This window comes from Notechis scutatus, chromosome 7, assembly GCF_049901735.1.
Source record: "Notechis scutatus isolate UNSWTSFEM ecotype Mainland chromosome 7, rNotScu1.2, whole genome shotgun sequence".
Classification (NCBI taxonomy): Eukaryota; Metazoa; Chordata; class Lepidosauria; order Squamata; family Elapidae; genus Notechis; species Notechis scutatus.
Window position 1 is genome coordinate 5,323,314 of NC_142015.1, and position 14,226 is coordinate 5,337,539.

The 14,226-nt window shown below is 44.0% G+C and overlaps 1 protein-coding gene across 4 annotated transcripts in view; it reads right to left on the reverse strand.

Moving 5' to 3' along the window:
* SORBS3 (sorbin and SH3 domain containing 3) overlaps window positions 1-14,226 on the reverse strand; it is a 51,348-nt gene that overhangs the window by 26,492 nt on the left and 10,630 nt on the right. For all 4 annotated transcript variants that reach the window (XM_087969631.1, XM_087969632.1, XM_087969630.1 and 1 more), the window contains 4 exons: window positions 12,365-12,461; window positions 11,272-11,331; window positions 6,629-6,718; window positions 1,464-1,513 (listed from right to left, as the gene is read on the reverse strand). In XM_087969631.1, coding sequence (XP_087825757.1) covers window positions 1,464-1,513; window positions 6,629-6,718; window positions 11,272-11,331; window positions 12,365-12,461 — 297 coding nt within the window. The remainder of the gene's footprint in view (window positions 1-1,463; window positions 1,514-6,628; window positions 6,719-11,271; window positions 11,332-12,364; window positions 12,462-14,226) is intronic.

The following is a 14,226-nucleotide window of genomic DNA, read 5'->3' on the forward strand; positions in this document are numbered from 1 at the left end:
ATGAAACATCTGCAAGAAAACCACCAAGCTCAGGGAACATCAAAGACCCCATTGTTCAACTCTGAGCTACAAATATCATCTTCTATTAGGCCAGAGGTCTCCAACCTTGGCAAGTTTAAGACTTGTGGACTTCAACTCCCAGAATTCCTCCTCCAGTCATGTTAGCTCAGGAATTCTGGGAGTTGAAGTCCACAAGTCTTAAACTTGCCAAGTTTGAAGACCCTTGGTTAAGTTAGTTATAGTTTAGGCCATGCCTGAATTAATTCTGAAACTCTTGAGTTCTTGTCTGGACCATCCATTCCCCACTCTTTCTTCCCAATTCTTTCCATGTCAGAACTGGAAGGCAAGATTTCAGCCAGCTCTCTCCAAGGAGGCCATCAAAAGTTAAGGGTCGGACTCACATTCCCCAACACATTTTCTCTTCCACTCTGTCCATAGTCCCCATTAGCCAGGCTGTTTTCTCTCTCGATGACCCTAAACCGTATCTTGCTTGCTTGCTTTTTTTCTGTTTGTGTGTGTGTGAGAGAGACAGGATGTGCAAAACAGGATGAGCCCTGATAAGGATGGCCTTGCTACTTCAGACCAAAAAAAGTCCAGGGAGTTCTCTGCCCTAACAAATACTTCACTGTTTCTCCACTTTAGCAACTCTAAGAAGGGTGTGTGAACTTAAGAAGGGTGTGAAGTCCACGCTTCTTAAAGTTGCTTGAGTTGAGAAAGGCTGGGATTGCTTTATAGGGCCAGGTCTTCACTGCTCTGCTCAAGCTAAGGCAAGTACTCCTATGCCCTGCGTATTCGCTTCCTCCTTCTGCCACCCCAAACCTTCCCAGATCCATGGAATCTTCCCAGATATACAAATCTTCCCAGATACATGGAATTTTAAAGACACGGAAGCTCTTTTTCGTGGGAGTCTGAAAAGTGGCACCCTGCGGGATGCTTCAATTCGGCAGGCCAGCTCGTCTCTTAACACCCACACCCACAGACACAAACACACACCTCCTTGCAAGGGAAAGGGAGCAGCACTCCTGAATGAAAAAAAAACCCAACAACTTTCTACCTCTCCAACTTTTCCTCTTTCAACCCTCCAGTTATAAGCAACTTTCTCCAACATGCTGCGGATCGGAAATGCACTCAGAAAGCATATGAGAGCGTTTAGCGATGGAAAGCTACCCTCCTCCTCCTCCTCCTCCCTCCCTTCAGCATGCTGCTTTCCATCCCACACACCCCCCTCCCCTCTTGCAAATTTTTCTCCAGGCAGGCGGGCAGCGGATCCACCCTGAGATGCTTTCGGGATGACGCTACCCTTGCCAGCCAAGGTGTGGCTGCCGGCTGGCAGCAGGAAGGAAGCAGCAAGTGGGCAAGCCGGGCACTCGGCATGCCAGCGTCTAAACAGTTGTGCCAATCTTTACGCCCTCCCCGCCCCCCCCCAAAAAAAACCACCCCCCCCTCCAATTCCACATACTCACCAGCCGAAGGCCAGAGAAGAGGGGCAGGCAGAGGAACCAGCTGGGGAATTCTGCGTAGAGAAAGGGGAGAAAAAAAAGAGAGCTGACACAGAGAGCGGTACGGGGAAGAATCTGGTTTTGTGTCGAGGGGCGGAAACCAGCCAGCAAGAAAATAGTTAGCCAGCGGAGAGGGAGGGAGGGGAGCTAGTCCCAGGCGGGGTGCTGGGAAAACCAGGGAGGGGTGGGGGGGAAGCAGGCGGGCGGGCGGGACATAGCAGGGTCCTAAAGGCCAACTGGTCTAAAGGAGAACAGGCAGGATGGATACCCAACCGGGCATTTGGAAGAGGCGCTGGCCAAATTTCTTTTTTTTAAACTAATCCCATCAAACGTCCGGCGACAAAACAGCCCGTTTCAATGGGAAGAAATTTCTAAAAATCTAAGAAGAAATGTCCTGACAGGGAGAACAATTAATCAGCAGGACAACTTAAGCCCAGAAATTCCATCCCGGGAGGTTCTTCAGAAGAAGACAAGACACTTGTCTGAAATAGTATAGGATCTCCTGCTTGAGCGAGGGGCTGGACTAGAAGACCTCCAAGCTCCCTTCCAACTGTGCTGTAGTGTTGTTGAATCCTATTTCGTTTATTGTTCATGTTCAGGTTTCTAGTTTTAATGCTTGATGTTTTAATATTTCTAACTCTTCACTGCTTATATTTTCCTTATTTGTACCCCGCCTTTTTTTATTATTTTTACAAATAAGGCAGCAAAGATATCCAATGTGCACCATATTCCTTCCTCCTCTTCTTTTCCCCAAAACAACAACCCTGCAAGGTGGGTTGAGCCAAGAGAGAGGGATTGGCTGGAAATCACCTAGCTGGCTCTCATGGCTAAGATGGGACTTATTTATTTATTTGTTGTGTTTATGATAATTAATCTAAGATGCCTGGACTTGCTTGACAGTGAGATGGGCGGCATATAAATTGAATTAATAAATAAAAATAATATACATAAATAACGACAGCCTAGCCTGTTTCCCTTCTGCTTTCATTTGGGGGGGAATTTTAATTCTACTTCATTTGACGTTATTTATAAAACCGCCTGAGACGGTGAGAAAGACAGCATAAAAACTTAATAATAAATAAAAAAAATAATTTAATTTCAGACATTACTCTATGGAATAATTAGAATTAGAATTCTTTTATTAGCCAAGTGTGATTGGACACACAAGGAATTTGTCTTGGTGCAAATGCTCTCAGTGCGCATAAGAGAAAAGATACATTCGTCAAGAGTCAAGAATCATAAGGTGCAACACTTAATAATAGTCATAGGGTACAATAAGCAATCGAATCATACTAGGAAACAGTCAATATAAATCGTAAGGATACAAGCGACAAAGTTAGTCATACAGTCATAAGTGGGAGGGGATGGGTGATAAGGAGTGATGAGAAGATTAACAGTAATAGTAGTGCAGACTTTGTAAATAGTTGGACAGTGTTGAGGGAATTATTTGTTTAGCAGAGTGATGGCTTTCGGGGGAAAATATAATGGGGTTGCAATCCTAAAAAGGCGGATTCAATCCTGCTACTAATTTAACAACTGCAGTGATTCACTTAATAACTATGCCAAGAAAGGTCTTAAATGGGGCCAAACTCATTTAACAAATGTCTCACTTAGCAACAGAAATGTTGGGCTCAGTTGTGGTCGTACGCCAAGGACTACCTGTCCTGAGAATAACAATGGATAGCCAATAAATATACAACATACAGCATGCTGACTGGCTGGGGAATTCTGGGAGTTGAAGTTCACTCATCTGGAAATTGACATATTTGAAAAAAAAAACAATATAGAAGCCACTGTGTAAGATCCACTAACAAAAACCAGCAAAATACTGTGGACATAATATACTTAAGATTTCAGCAAGGCATTCAACAAAGTAGACCACAACTTACTTTTTTGGTAAGCTAGAAAAAAGTGGGATATATAGCACCACCACTCGATGGATTCGCAACTGGCTGACAAACCGTACTCAGCGAGTAGTCCTTAATGGGTCTAAGTCTACATGGAGGGAAGTAAGCAGTGGGGTGCCACAAGGTTCCGTCTTAGGCCCAGGACTCTTCAATATCTTCATTAACGACTTAGATGAGGGAATAGAAGGGGAATTTACCAAATTTGCAGATGATACTAAGCTGGCAGGAATAGCCAACACCCAAGAAGATAGGCTCAAGGTCCAGGTGGATCTTGACAGACTAGAACACTGGGCCATATCTAACAAAATGAAATTCAGTGTAGAGAAAAGTAAAGTCCTACACTTAGGCAAGAAAAACTAAAAGTACACATATAGACTGGGTGAAACCAGGCTCAATAGCAGGAACTGGGAGAGGGATCTTGGAGTCTTAGTGGACAACCAGCTAAATAGGAGCCAGCAGTGTGCAGCAGCAGCCAAAAAAGCCAATGCAATCCTAAGCTGCATTATCAGAGGGATACAATCAAGGTCAAGGGAGGTACTAATACCACTCTATAAAGCCTTAGTAAGGCCACACCTAGAATACTACATCCAATTTTGGTCACCACACTATTGAGTGTGAGACTAGAAAAAAGACAGAGAAGAGCAACCAGGATGATTAGGGGACTGGAAGCTAAAACACACAACGAACGGTTGCAGGAACTGGGCCTGGCTAGTCTAGGGAAGAGAAGGACCAGGGGAGACAGGATAGCAGTCTTCCAATATTTGAGGGGCTGCCCCAGAGAGGAAGGGGTCAACTATTTTCTAAAGCACCCGAAGGCCAGACAAGGAATAATAGATGGAAACTGGTCAAGGAGAGATTTAACCTGGAAATAAGGAGAAACTTTCTGACAGTGAGAACAATGAACCGATAGAACAGAAGTTGCCCTCAGAAGTTGTGGGGACGCCATCACTTGAGACCTTCAAGAAGAGATTGGACTGCCATTTGTCAGAAATGGTGTAGGGTCTCCTGTTTGGGTGGGGGGTTGGACTAGATGACATATAAGGCCCTTTCCAACTCAATCTGTTATCTGTTAAAAACAATATACAAGAAACCACACCACAATTATCTGCTTTCTGTTTTTCCTCCTCCTTGAATGTTTCAACTCCTATGAACTCATTGTTTTTTATCCTTCTTTGCTATGGCTGTGCAATATGGAATAAACAACAACACCTGACTGCATTATACAAATACAGGTGGCGAGACACAAAGAGGAGACTAGGCCGACAGAAGGCTATAAATAGCTGCTTTTGTCAACCTTTTACTTAAGGGCTCTATTTATGTTTATGCGCGTCCTGAAACAACTTCATTTGTTTTTCCTTTCGCCTTTCACAGGCACAGTTAAGCTGATCATTTCAGGAACAGGCATGCCAGGAGGTGCCCAGGATGAAACTTTTGGGGTAGACTCCAGTTAAAGGCATGAAGGTACAGCCAACAAAATAGATTATGTGTTTTTAAAATATGATTATAGGTAGTCCTCGACTTAAAACTTGTTTGGCAGTTCGAATCTCACCAGGCTCAAAGTTGACTCAGCCTTCCATCCTTCTGAGGTCAGTAAAATGTGGACCCAGATTGTTGAGGACAATATGCTGACTCTGTAAATCGCTTAGAGAGGGCTGTAAAAGCACTCTAAAGCAGTATATAAGTCTAAGTGCTATGGCCTGGCTTCCTTCCTTCCTTCCTTCCTTCCTTCCTTCCTTCCTTCCTTCCTTCCTTCCTTCCTTCCTTCCTTCCTTCCTCCCTCCCTCCCTCCCTCCCTCCCGCCCTCCCTCCCATTCCTCCCTTCCTTCAATTAATTCCTGGGTATAAGCATAATTTTGTATTTATTTATTTATTTTGTCCTATGTATGTGGTATATATTGGGGGTGGCGACCCTTCAAGAGCCTTATGCAATGAAAGTTCATTTTCATGTATGCTGATTAGTGTAGATTCAAAGGGATAATAAAGTTAGTCTAAATCTAATACGTTAAAATGAAATTTCATTCGGCTCTCAAAAGATAAACATTATGCATGTACTCCCCCCCGCCACACACACATATGACATTGGGAAAAATTACAGTCTAGCCTGAATGTATACATATACATAGAAACTAATCAAGGAGATAATCGAAGCAACCTAGAACTGAGAAGAAACAGGAAGTTAGAACAATTAACCAATGGAACAACTTGCCTCCAGAAGTTGCAAATGCTCCAACACTGGAAGTTTTTAAGAAGAGATTGGATAACCATTTGTCTGAAGTGGTGTAGGGTTTCCTGCCTAAGCAGGGGGTTGGACTAGAAGACCTCCAAGGTCCCTCCCAACTCTTCTATTCTATTCTATTCTATTCTATTCTATTTTCTGTTCTGTTCTATTCTGTTCTATTCTATTCTATTCTATTCTATTCTATTCTATTTCTGTTCTATTTCTGTTCTATTTCTGTTCTATTCTCTTTCTATTCTATTCTATTCTATTTCTGTTCTATTCTCTTTCTATTCTGTTCTATTCTGTTCTATTCTGTTCTATTCTATTTCTGTTCTATTCTCTTTCTGTTCTATTCTATTCTATTCTATTCTATTCTATTCTATTCTATTCTATTCTATTCTATTCTATCCATTCCGTTCCGTTCCATTCCATTCTATTCTTTATTCTATTCCTCTCTATTATCTATTCTATTCTATTCTTTATTCTATTCTATTCTTCCTTGTTTCCTATTCCCATTCCGTTCTATTCTATTCTACATGGCGGGGTGGGCGGGTGGGAAGAATCCGGAGAGTTCACAAGACAGATGGCTTAGGGAACAAAGCTGTTACACAATTCAGTAGTTCTGCTATAGGTACTTCGAAACCCCCTCCCCAGAGGGGAGCAACGGAGACAGACTGTGGAGGGGCTGTTTGGAGGGGATCTCTAACAACTCCATCATAACCCTGCGTTGGTATTGGTAAGGCCTAGAAAAACAACAACTGAGTTTTTGCAAATTTCAATGGTAATAAAATACAGCATATTGAAAAACACCATTCTACCCTTGCGTTTAATAATGTTCCTTTCCTCTCTTTAAAAAAAGAAAATTCAACAATATTTGGAAGGGCTTTGGAGGCTACTCTGGAGACTATGGTTCTGAGTCCAAGCCACCTTAAGAACGCAGGGCTGTGCGTTGCCCCCTGGGAGAGGAAGCAAATAAGGAGATGGGTGAGGGAAAGAAGCTTTACCTTGCGGATAAGCTGCTGCTGTTGCTCCAGGTTTCTAATATCCTTGTCCAACTCTTCGCTGAGTTGATTCAGTTCCTTCTCCAGCAACTCCTGGCAGAGGAGAAAGAAATAGGCAGCTTTAGGAGTGTAGCTGCCCGGCTGCTGCTGCTGCTGCGGAGGAGAGACCACAGTCAGAAAGCCAAGAAGCCGCTCCGGCTGTCTGGCTGAGTCAAGAGGGAAGCATGCCGAGGCTCAGTGGTGCCCGCTGCGGTGCTGGAGAGCCAGGCTCTTTCTTGGTCGTGTCAAGCACGGGTGGAGTCCAAGCTGTGCTCCCTGCTACCCAAACAGCTCCTTAAATCGGAGTTGCACAATGCCGTCCACCTGATACCTTTGCTTTACAGAAGTCCCACTTTGTTCGAAAGGGCAGCTGGTGAAAACGCCCGCAGCGGGAAGGCAGCCTCAAGGCTATAATTCAAAGATTGGAAGAAGGACCATGCGTGTGTGTGTGTGTGTGTGTGTGTGTGTGTGTGTGTGTGTGTGTGTGTTTGAGACTATCTCAGGGAATGTAAAACGGCCAGTTATAGGTGTGCATTGCCTACAAGGAAATGCGCCCTCTTACAACATTAAAAGATTCCAATATGTTTAAAGCACACACACACACACGCACGCACACAGAGTGTGCTTTTAGACAAATGTCTAGAGTGGGGTGTTTTTTCCCTCCCTCCTGGAATGTTTTTATTTATTTATTTATTTATTTATTTGATTTGCCAATTGTTTACAAGATAATAAGTATAAGTGTATACATAGTTATGAATACATGAATACATTTTCTGTGTGCAGTGCATTTTTCCATGGAGAAACCTTCAGTCAGGGTGCAGCTCGAAGCCTTTAATGTTCGTTTGTTTCCTTATGGTTTGCTTTTACTATGAACCGCAAGGCAAGGCTGCAGTTTCCACAGGGATATTTTTAAAAGGAAGGGCGAAAACTGATAAAAGGGGGTTGTACACTTGACCACATTTCGTGTACTGTGAGTTATGCAGAGTTTATAGGTCATTGTATATTCTCCCTTTCACGAGAGAGATTGCCAGCGAGGGCAGGCAATTTTTAGGTAGGCCTTCTCCTCCAGGATTCAAACCCGGCTATTAACGCGTTGCGGTGGCAAAATTCTGTGTTGCTGCAATGTCTGCAAGGAAAAAACTGGTTACAGAACTATAGCTGTCAATTTGTGACAATTTCTGGAGATAGAACAATCTTTGGAAAATGATATTTACATGCATACTTATTGGCTTTCCACTCATATAAACCAGGGAGTGACCCTAACTGTTTGAGAACAGGTATTTTCTTAACAGGGATGTTATTATCCACTATTAATGTACTATAATGTGTCAGTACCATTTTTTAATATATTGTAAACAGTGATGTCTGTTGCTGGTCTAAGACCGTAATAAAGTCATATTCTGGATGCTCTCTTTATACCAGACTTTGCCTAAGGGAGGGAGGGAGGGAGGGAGGGAGGGAGGGAGGGGAAGGAAGGAAGGAAGGAAGGAAGGAAGGAAGGAAGGAAGGAAGGAAGGAAGGAAGGAAGGAAGAAGGAAGGAAGAAAGGAAGGAAGGAAGGAGGGAAGGAGGGAAGGAGGGAAGGAAGGAAGGAAGGAAGGAAGGAAGGAAGGAAGGAAGGAAGGAAGGAAGGAAGGAAGGAAGGAAGGAAGGAAGGAAGGAAAAGAAGGAAAGAAGGAAAAAGGTAAGGGAAGAAGAAGAAAGGGAGGAAGGAAGAAGGGAAGGAAGGAGGGAGGGAGGGAGGAAGGAAGAAGGGAAGGAGGGAGGGAAGGAGAGAGGGAGGGAAGGAAGGAAAAAGAAAGTGAGGGAGGAAGGAAGGAAGGAAGGAAGGAAGAAAATGAGGGAGGGAGGAAGAAGGGAAGGAGAGAGGGATGGATGGATGGATGGATGGATGGATGGATGGATGGAGGAAGGAAGGAAGGAAGGAAGGAAGGAAGGAAGGAAGGAAGGAAGGAAGGAAGGAAGGAAGGAAGGGCAAAGATGCCAGCTCCGTTGTTTGGGACCGAGAGAGCAAAAGAGTCGTAGGGGAAAGTATCTTGAAATGTTGTTTGGTCCTCCCAAAACCTTGTTGAGGGCTTCTCTTCCTGGCCGCACCACTTAGGTTAACTTCATTGGAATGGCACTGATGCCTGAGTTTTGGAGTGTAGTAGAAGAGACCTCAGAAAAGCTGAAACATTTCTGGGAATGCATCACATACATTTTTCTTTTCCTTCTGAGGTTTCATTTTGAATTTAATCCGGTTAGGCTGCAGCTGTGCATTATATATGAAGTACACAGTCCTGCTTACTGGTTTATAGTGCAACATGGAGGGAGCCAGTTGGTGCAGTGGTTAAAGGAAGCAGGCCAGAAACTGGGCGACCCGACTTCTAGGCCAGCCTTGCAACCCTTGCTGGCGTGACCATGGGCCCATTCTCCTTCATCCCTGGAGGTTTTCAAGAAGAGCCTGGATAGCCGTTTGTCTGAAATGGTATCGGGCCTCCTGCTTCAGCAGGGGGGTGGACTAGAAGATCTCCAAGGTCCCTTCCAACTCTGATATTTTGTTCTATGTTATCTCTAAGCCCTCCCTGGAAAAAGGCAAGAGCAAACCACAACCAAAAATCTTGCCAAGAAAATTTGCAGGGATTTGTCCAGGCAGTTAAGGAATTAAGACTGATAGGAAGGAAGGAAGGAAGGAAGGAAGGAAGGAAGGAAGGAAGGAAGGAAGGAAGGAAGGAAGGAGGGAGGAAGGAGGGAGGGAGGGAGGGAGGGAAGAGGGAAGGGACGGAGGGAGGAAGGAAGAAAGGAAGGAAGGAAGGAAGGGGAGGGAGGAAAGAGAGGGGGGAGGGAGGGAAGAGGGAAGGGAGGGAGGGAAGAGGGAAGGGACGGAGGGAGGAAGGAAGGAAGGAAGGAAGGGAAGGAAGGAAGGGGAGGGAGGAAAGAGAGGGAGGGAGGGAGGGAGGGAAGAGGGAAGGGAGGGAGGGAGGGAGGGAAGAGGGAAGGGACGGAGGAGGGAGGAAGAAAGGAAGGAAGGAAGGAAGGAAGGAAGAAAGGAAGGAAGGAAGGGGAGGGAGGAAGAGAGGGAGGGAGGGAGGGAGGAAGAAAGGAAGGAAGGAAGGAAGGAAGGAAGGAAGGAAGGAAGGAAGGAAGGAAGGAAGGGAGGGAGGGAAGAGAGGAGGGAGGGAGGGAGGGAAGAGGGAAGGGACGGAGGGGAAGGAAGAAAGGAAGGAAGGAAGGAAGGGAGGGAGGAAGAGAGGGAGGGAGGAGGGAAGAGGGAAGGGAGGGGAGGGAAGAGGAAGGGACGGAGGGAGGAGGAAGAAGGAAGGAAGGAAGGAAGGAAGGAAGGAAGGGAGGAGGAAGAGAGGGAGGGAGGGAAGAGGGAAGGGAGGGAGGGAGGGAGGGGAAGAGGGAAGGGACGGAGGGAGGGAGGAAGAAAGGAAGGAAGGAAGGAAGGAAGGAAGGAAGGAAGGGGAGGGAGGAAAGAGAGGGACGGAGGGAGGGAGGAAGAAAGGAGGAAGGGAGGAGGGAAAGGAGGAAGGGAGGAAGAAAGGAGGAAGGGAGGAGGGAAAGGAGGAAGGGAGGAAGAAAGGAGGAAGGGAGGGAGAAAGGAAGGAAGGAACGTAAGAGCATCATCACCCTGATGTGGGAGGCATCAAATATTTTCAAACTGACCCTGGAAAGAATGGGATAATTTGATGTGTCTATAAAAATGTTCATTACTGTGGAATCTGTATTGGCTGGAACTTAAATCCTCTGGAAGCATTTTAATTTACAACCACCCTTTTAGTTTTTCCTGGTCTTCCTTTTTTTTTTCCTGCATCAGAAAAATATGACTCTCTCTCCACTAAGAGTCATTTGTGGAGGCACCAATCTCATGTGTTCTTCATTACATCGTAGGCCGGAGTTAGAAAAAACCGGGTAAATAAGGGAACGCTTTGTATTTAGGCTGAAATTAAGATTACAGTGAAGTTGATCGTTTCAGAAACAGAAATTATAATGCTTCGATGCCGCAGGGTACTATCATATCTAGTTTGGATGGTAGTGCAGCATGACGATGAAGGCTAAACTCAACTTTTCCAAACCTCCCTATTTATTTAAAAAAACAAATATTTCTACTCTAGTAGATTTCAAAGTAAATGTTCATCATCAAGAATGGAAACTGGCTTTTCCTGAACCGTACAGGCAGAGACAATTTTAAAAAATAAATACATCAAAAAAGACTGCGGATACACGATTTTAACTCGAGCACACAAAAAAAGGGGCACCTGGCTTTTAAGAATCATAGGCAGCCCTGTATCTCATGCGCTCTAATCCCTGACCTGGTGCATTCTTGTCTGAAGTTCTTGGCAGCCTATTTGCAGTGTGCAGCACAATCTTCAAGGCAGAGGAGGAGGGGAGAGGAAATAACAAAGAATCCTGCTCCATGGAAGCCAGTAAACACAGCTGCACTCCAGGCGCCTTGGGAGAACCATCCCATCTTGCTGGCTACGTTAGCCACCCAAACCTCTGTGTGTGTGTGTGTGTGTGTTGTTTTTTATTCCCCAAGGAAGTGGATAGCATACGCTTGCTTGGCTGACTTAACGTGGCCAGAGGCTAAATGTGCATTTCCCTTGCTTTTCAGGAAGGACTCACCTCGATTGGCAGGGAGGGTGATGGGCTCCGTGCTGAAGAGGGTGTGAAGGGCTTCTTGGCCTGTAACGGGCAAATTAAAGCTTCAATGAAAAAGAATGCCGAGTTAGAAACGATTCAAATTTGGGACAATCAGAATAGAGGTGGAAGGGACCTTGGAGGTCTTCTAGTCTAACCCCCTGCTCAAGCAAGGAGACCCCATACTATTTCAGACAAGTGACTGTCCAGTGTCTTGTTTAAAAACTTCCAGTAATGGAGCACCCACAACTTCTCAAGACAAGCTGTTCTACACTGGTTAATTGTCCTCACTTTTAGGAAGTTTCTCCTGAGTTCCAGGTTGATTATTATTTTTTATTTATTTTGTTTGATTTGTCAATTGCTTACAAGATAATAGGTATAAGTAAAAACCATAGTTATGAATACATGGATACATATAAGAAAAATAAAAGAAACAATTGGACAGGGACGGTAGGCACGTTGGTGCGCTTATGCACGCCCCCTATTATTTTATTTTATTGTTTAATATTATCGATTAGTTTCAATCCATTGTTTCTTTCCTTGCCTTCTGGTGCTTTGGAAAATAAATTGACCCCCCCTCTTCTTTGTGGCAATATCTCAAATACTGGAATATTGCTATCATGTCATCCCCTGGTCCTTCCTTTCTCTAGACTAGCCAAACCCAAATCCTGCAGCCATTCTTCGTAGGTTTTTGCCTCCAGGCCTTTAATCTTCTCAGTTGCTTTTCTTTGCACTTTTTCCAAAGTCTCAACATCTTTTTTTTTTTTTTTTTGTAATGTGGTGACAGTTAAATAATGTGGGACAATGGTCCTTGGGCTTGAATTAGGAGGATGTAGAGCACGATGGGATTTCCCACTCCAGAGGCCAGTTTCCCATATGGTGTTACAACTATTGTTCAACCTCTGTTTTTCCCTTATCTTCAGTTTGAGCTCAGAAACTTGCGAGCACGCATGGCGCTCTTGAATGCTTCTTGAGGTCACTGTGATTTCCTCGCCAGAAGCAGGCACGAGATCCCTATTTCTACGGATGGTTCTATCAATGGACCCTCTGCCACGAACTAAGCTAGGGATCTGCATACCCAAGTAGGATTCTCAAGGATGGACGACTTCCCCGGTTCATAATCAAAAATGCTCCTGGGCTCATTGCTGGTGGCATCTGCAGTTTCCCAATTTCTCCTGCAAAACAAAAATGTGGAATCTGATTATGTGTGTGTGTGTGTGTGTGTGTGTGTGTGTATGTCATATATAGTAGTTAAAGGATTATTGTTAATGTAGAATGTGGTAATTAAAAATGGCTATATTGTTATAAATTTTTATGATGGGTCAAAGAGACTAAAATGGGGAAAATGTATAAGGTAAAGGGGTGGCAAGCTTGAATTGACAATGAAAGGGGATAACTTTTGGGCAATAAAAATTAAGATGAATTTTATTGAACAATGAATGGAATAATAGAACGTGATAAAATTTGCAAATTTGACGGATATAAGAAAATGTGTGTAATGAATATAGACACTGAATAAGACTGTAGATAATATTGCAAAATGATGCATGAGAATATTTAAAGAAAAATGAAATAAGCAATAATACGATATGAAATTGGATATGAAAGCTGAATATGTAATCATGGTCATGTTTGTATTGAAATGTAAAAACCTGGAACCACATTGTTCACCTAAAGAGATGTTTATTAAAATAGAAAAATTAAAAAAAATTACTGCAAAAAGAAAAAAAAAGGAAAGAAAAATGGGAGAACTTCAAATGCTCTGCATGATGTGCCTTCTCTCCCTTTTGGCCCCAATGACTTCCTGCCTTGTATTTGCAAAGATCTACTTTAGCAGAGACTGTTCCCAGCATGAAAGGATTGTTGCAACAGTCCAGACCAAGCTGGCTGGGGAATTCTGGGAGTTGAAGTCCTCCAGGCTTAAAGTTGCCAAGGTTGGAGAGCCATTTTTGTGCCTTTACAGCTACATTCCCTCCCTACGTATCCTCTGGGAGTATCAAAACACCCACATTTTTTGGTAAATGCTAGATGGGGGGGTGGGGGGGGCCTTTTGTTTTTTTGTTGGGGGGGGGGGGGGTGGTTGGTTTTATATTTTTATTATAAAAAAAAAATAAAATTTTATTTTTTTAAATTTATTTTTTTTTTAATTTTTGGGGGGGTTGATTAAAACAACGGGGGGGTTTGTGGTTGATGTGGGTGTTGTGAAACGGCAAAGCGGCAACCACCCACGCATGGACCTTCCACTGTCACCTGATAACACTTCAAACATAAGCAGAGTGGTGCACGTATTCAGCAGAAAATGACTGAGAGATAACTCATGGAGATAAATAACAGCAAGGGCACATTTATACATTTTACAGATAAATCCATTTCATGTTAAAATCTGACATCTCCCTCTAGTGTCACAGTTGGGCACTGGAATAGGCATGGATTCAAGCTGATGAATTATTCCACGGAGGGACTGATTTTAGATTTATTTATTTTATTTTGTCAAGCATGTTTTAGATAACAGATATAATTAGGAATATGATTATGAGTACATGAAATGAGTACAAATAAAAGGGGACATTAGGACAGGGGTGGTAGCAGAGGTGGTATTCAGCAGGTTCTGACCAGTTCTGGAGAACCGGTAGAGGAAATTTTGAGTCGTTCGGAGAACCGGCCAATACCACCTCTGGCTGGCCCCGCCCCATCTATTCTCCGCCTCCCATGTCCCAGCTGATTGGCTGGGTCTCCTTTAGTTGCCCTGCACAGGAGAACAGAGCTGGAAAGCAGGTTAGTGGGATGGGGAGGGAATGGGATTTTGCAGTAACCTTCCCCCAGGAGTGGAAAGGGAATGGAGATTTTGCAGTCTCCTTCCCCTGCCACGCCCACGAACCCATGCCTACCAAGCCACGCCCACAGAACCGGTAGTAAAAAAATTTGAATCCCACCACTGTA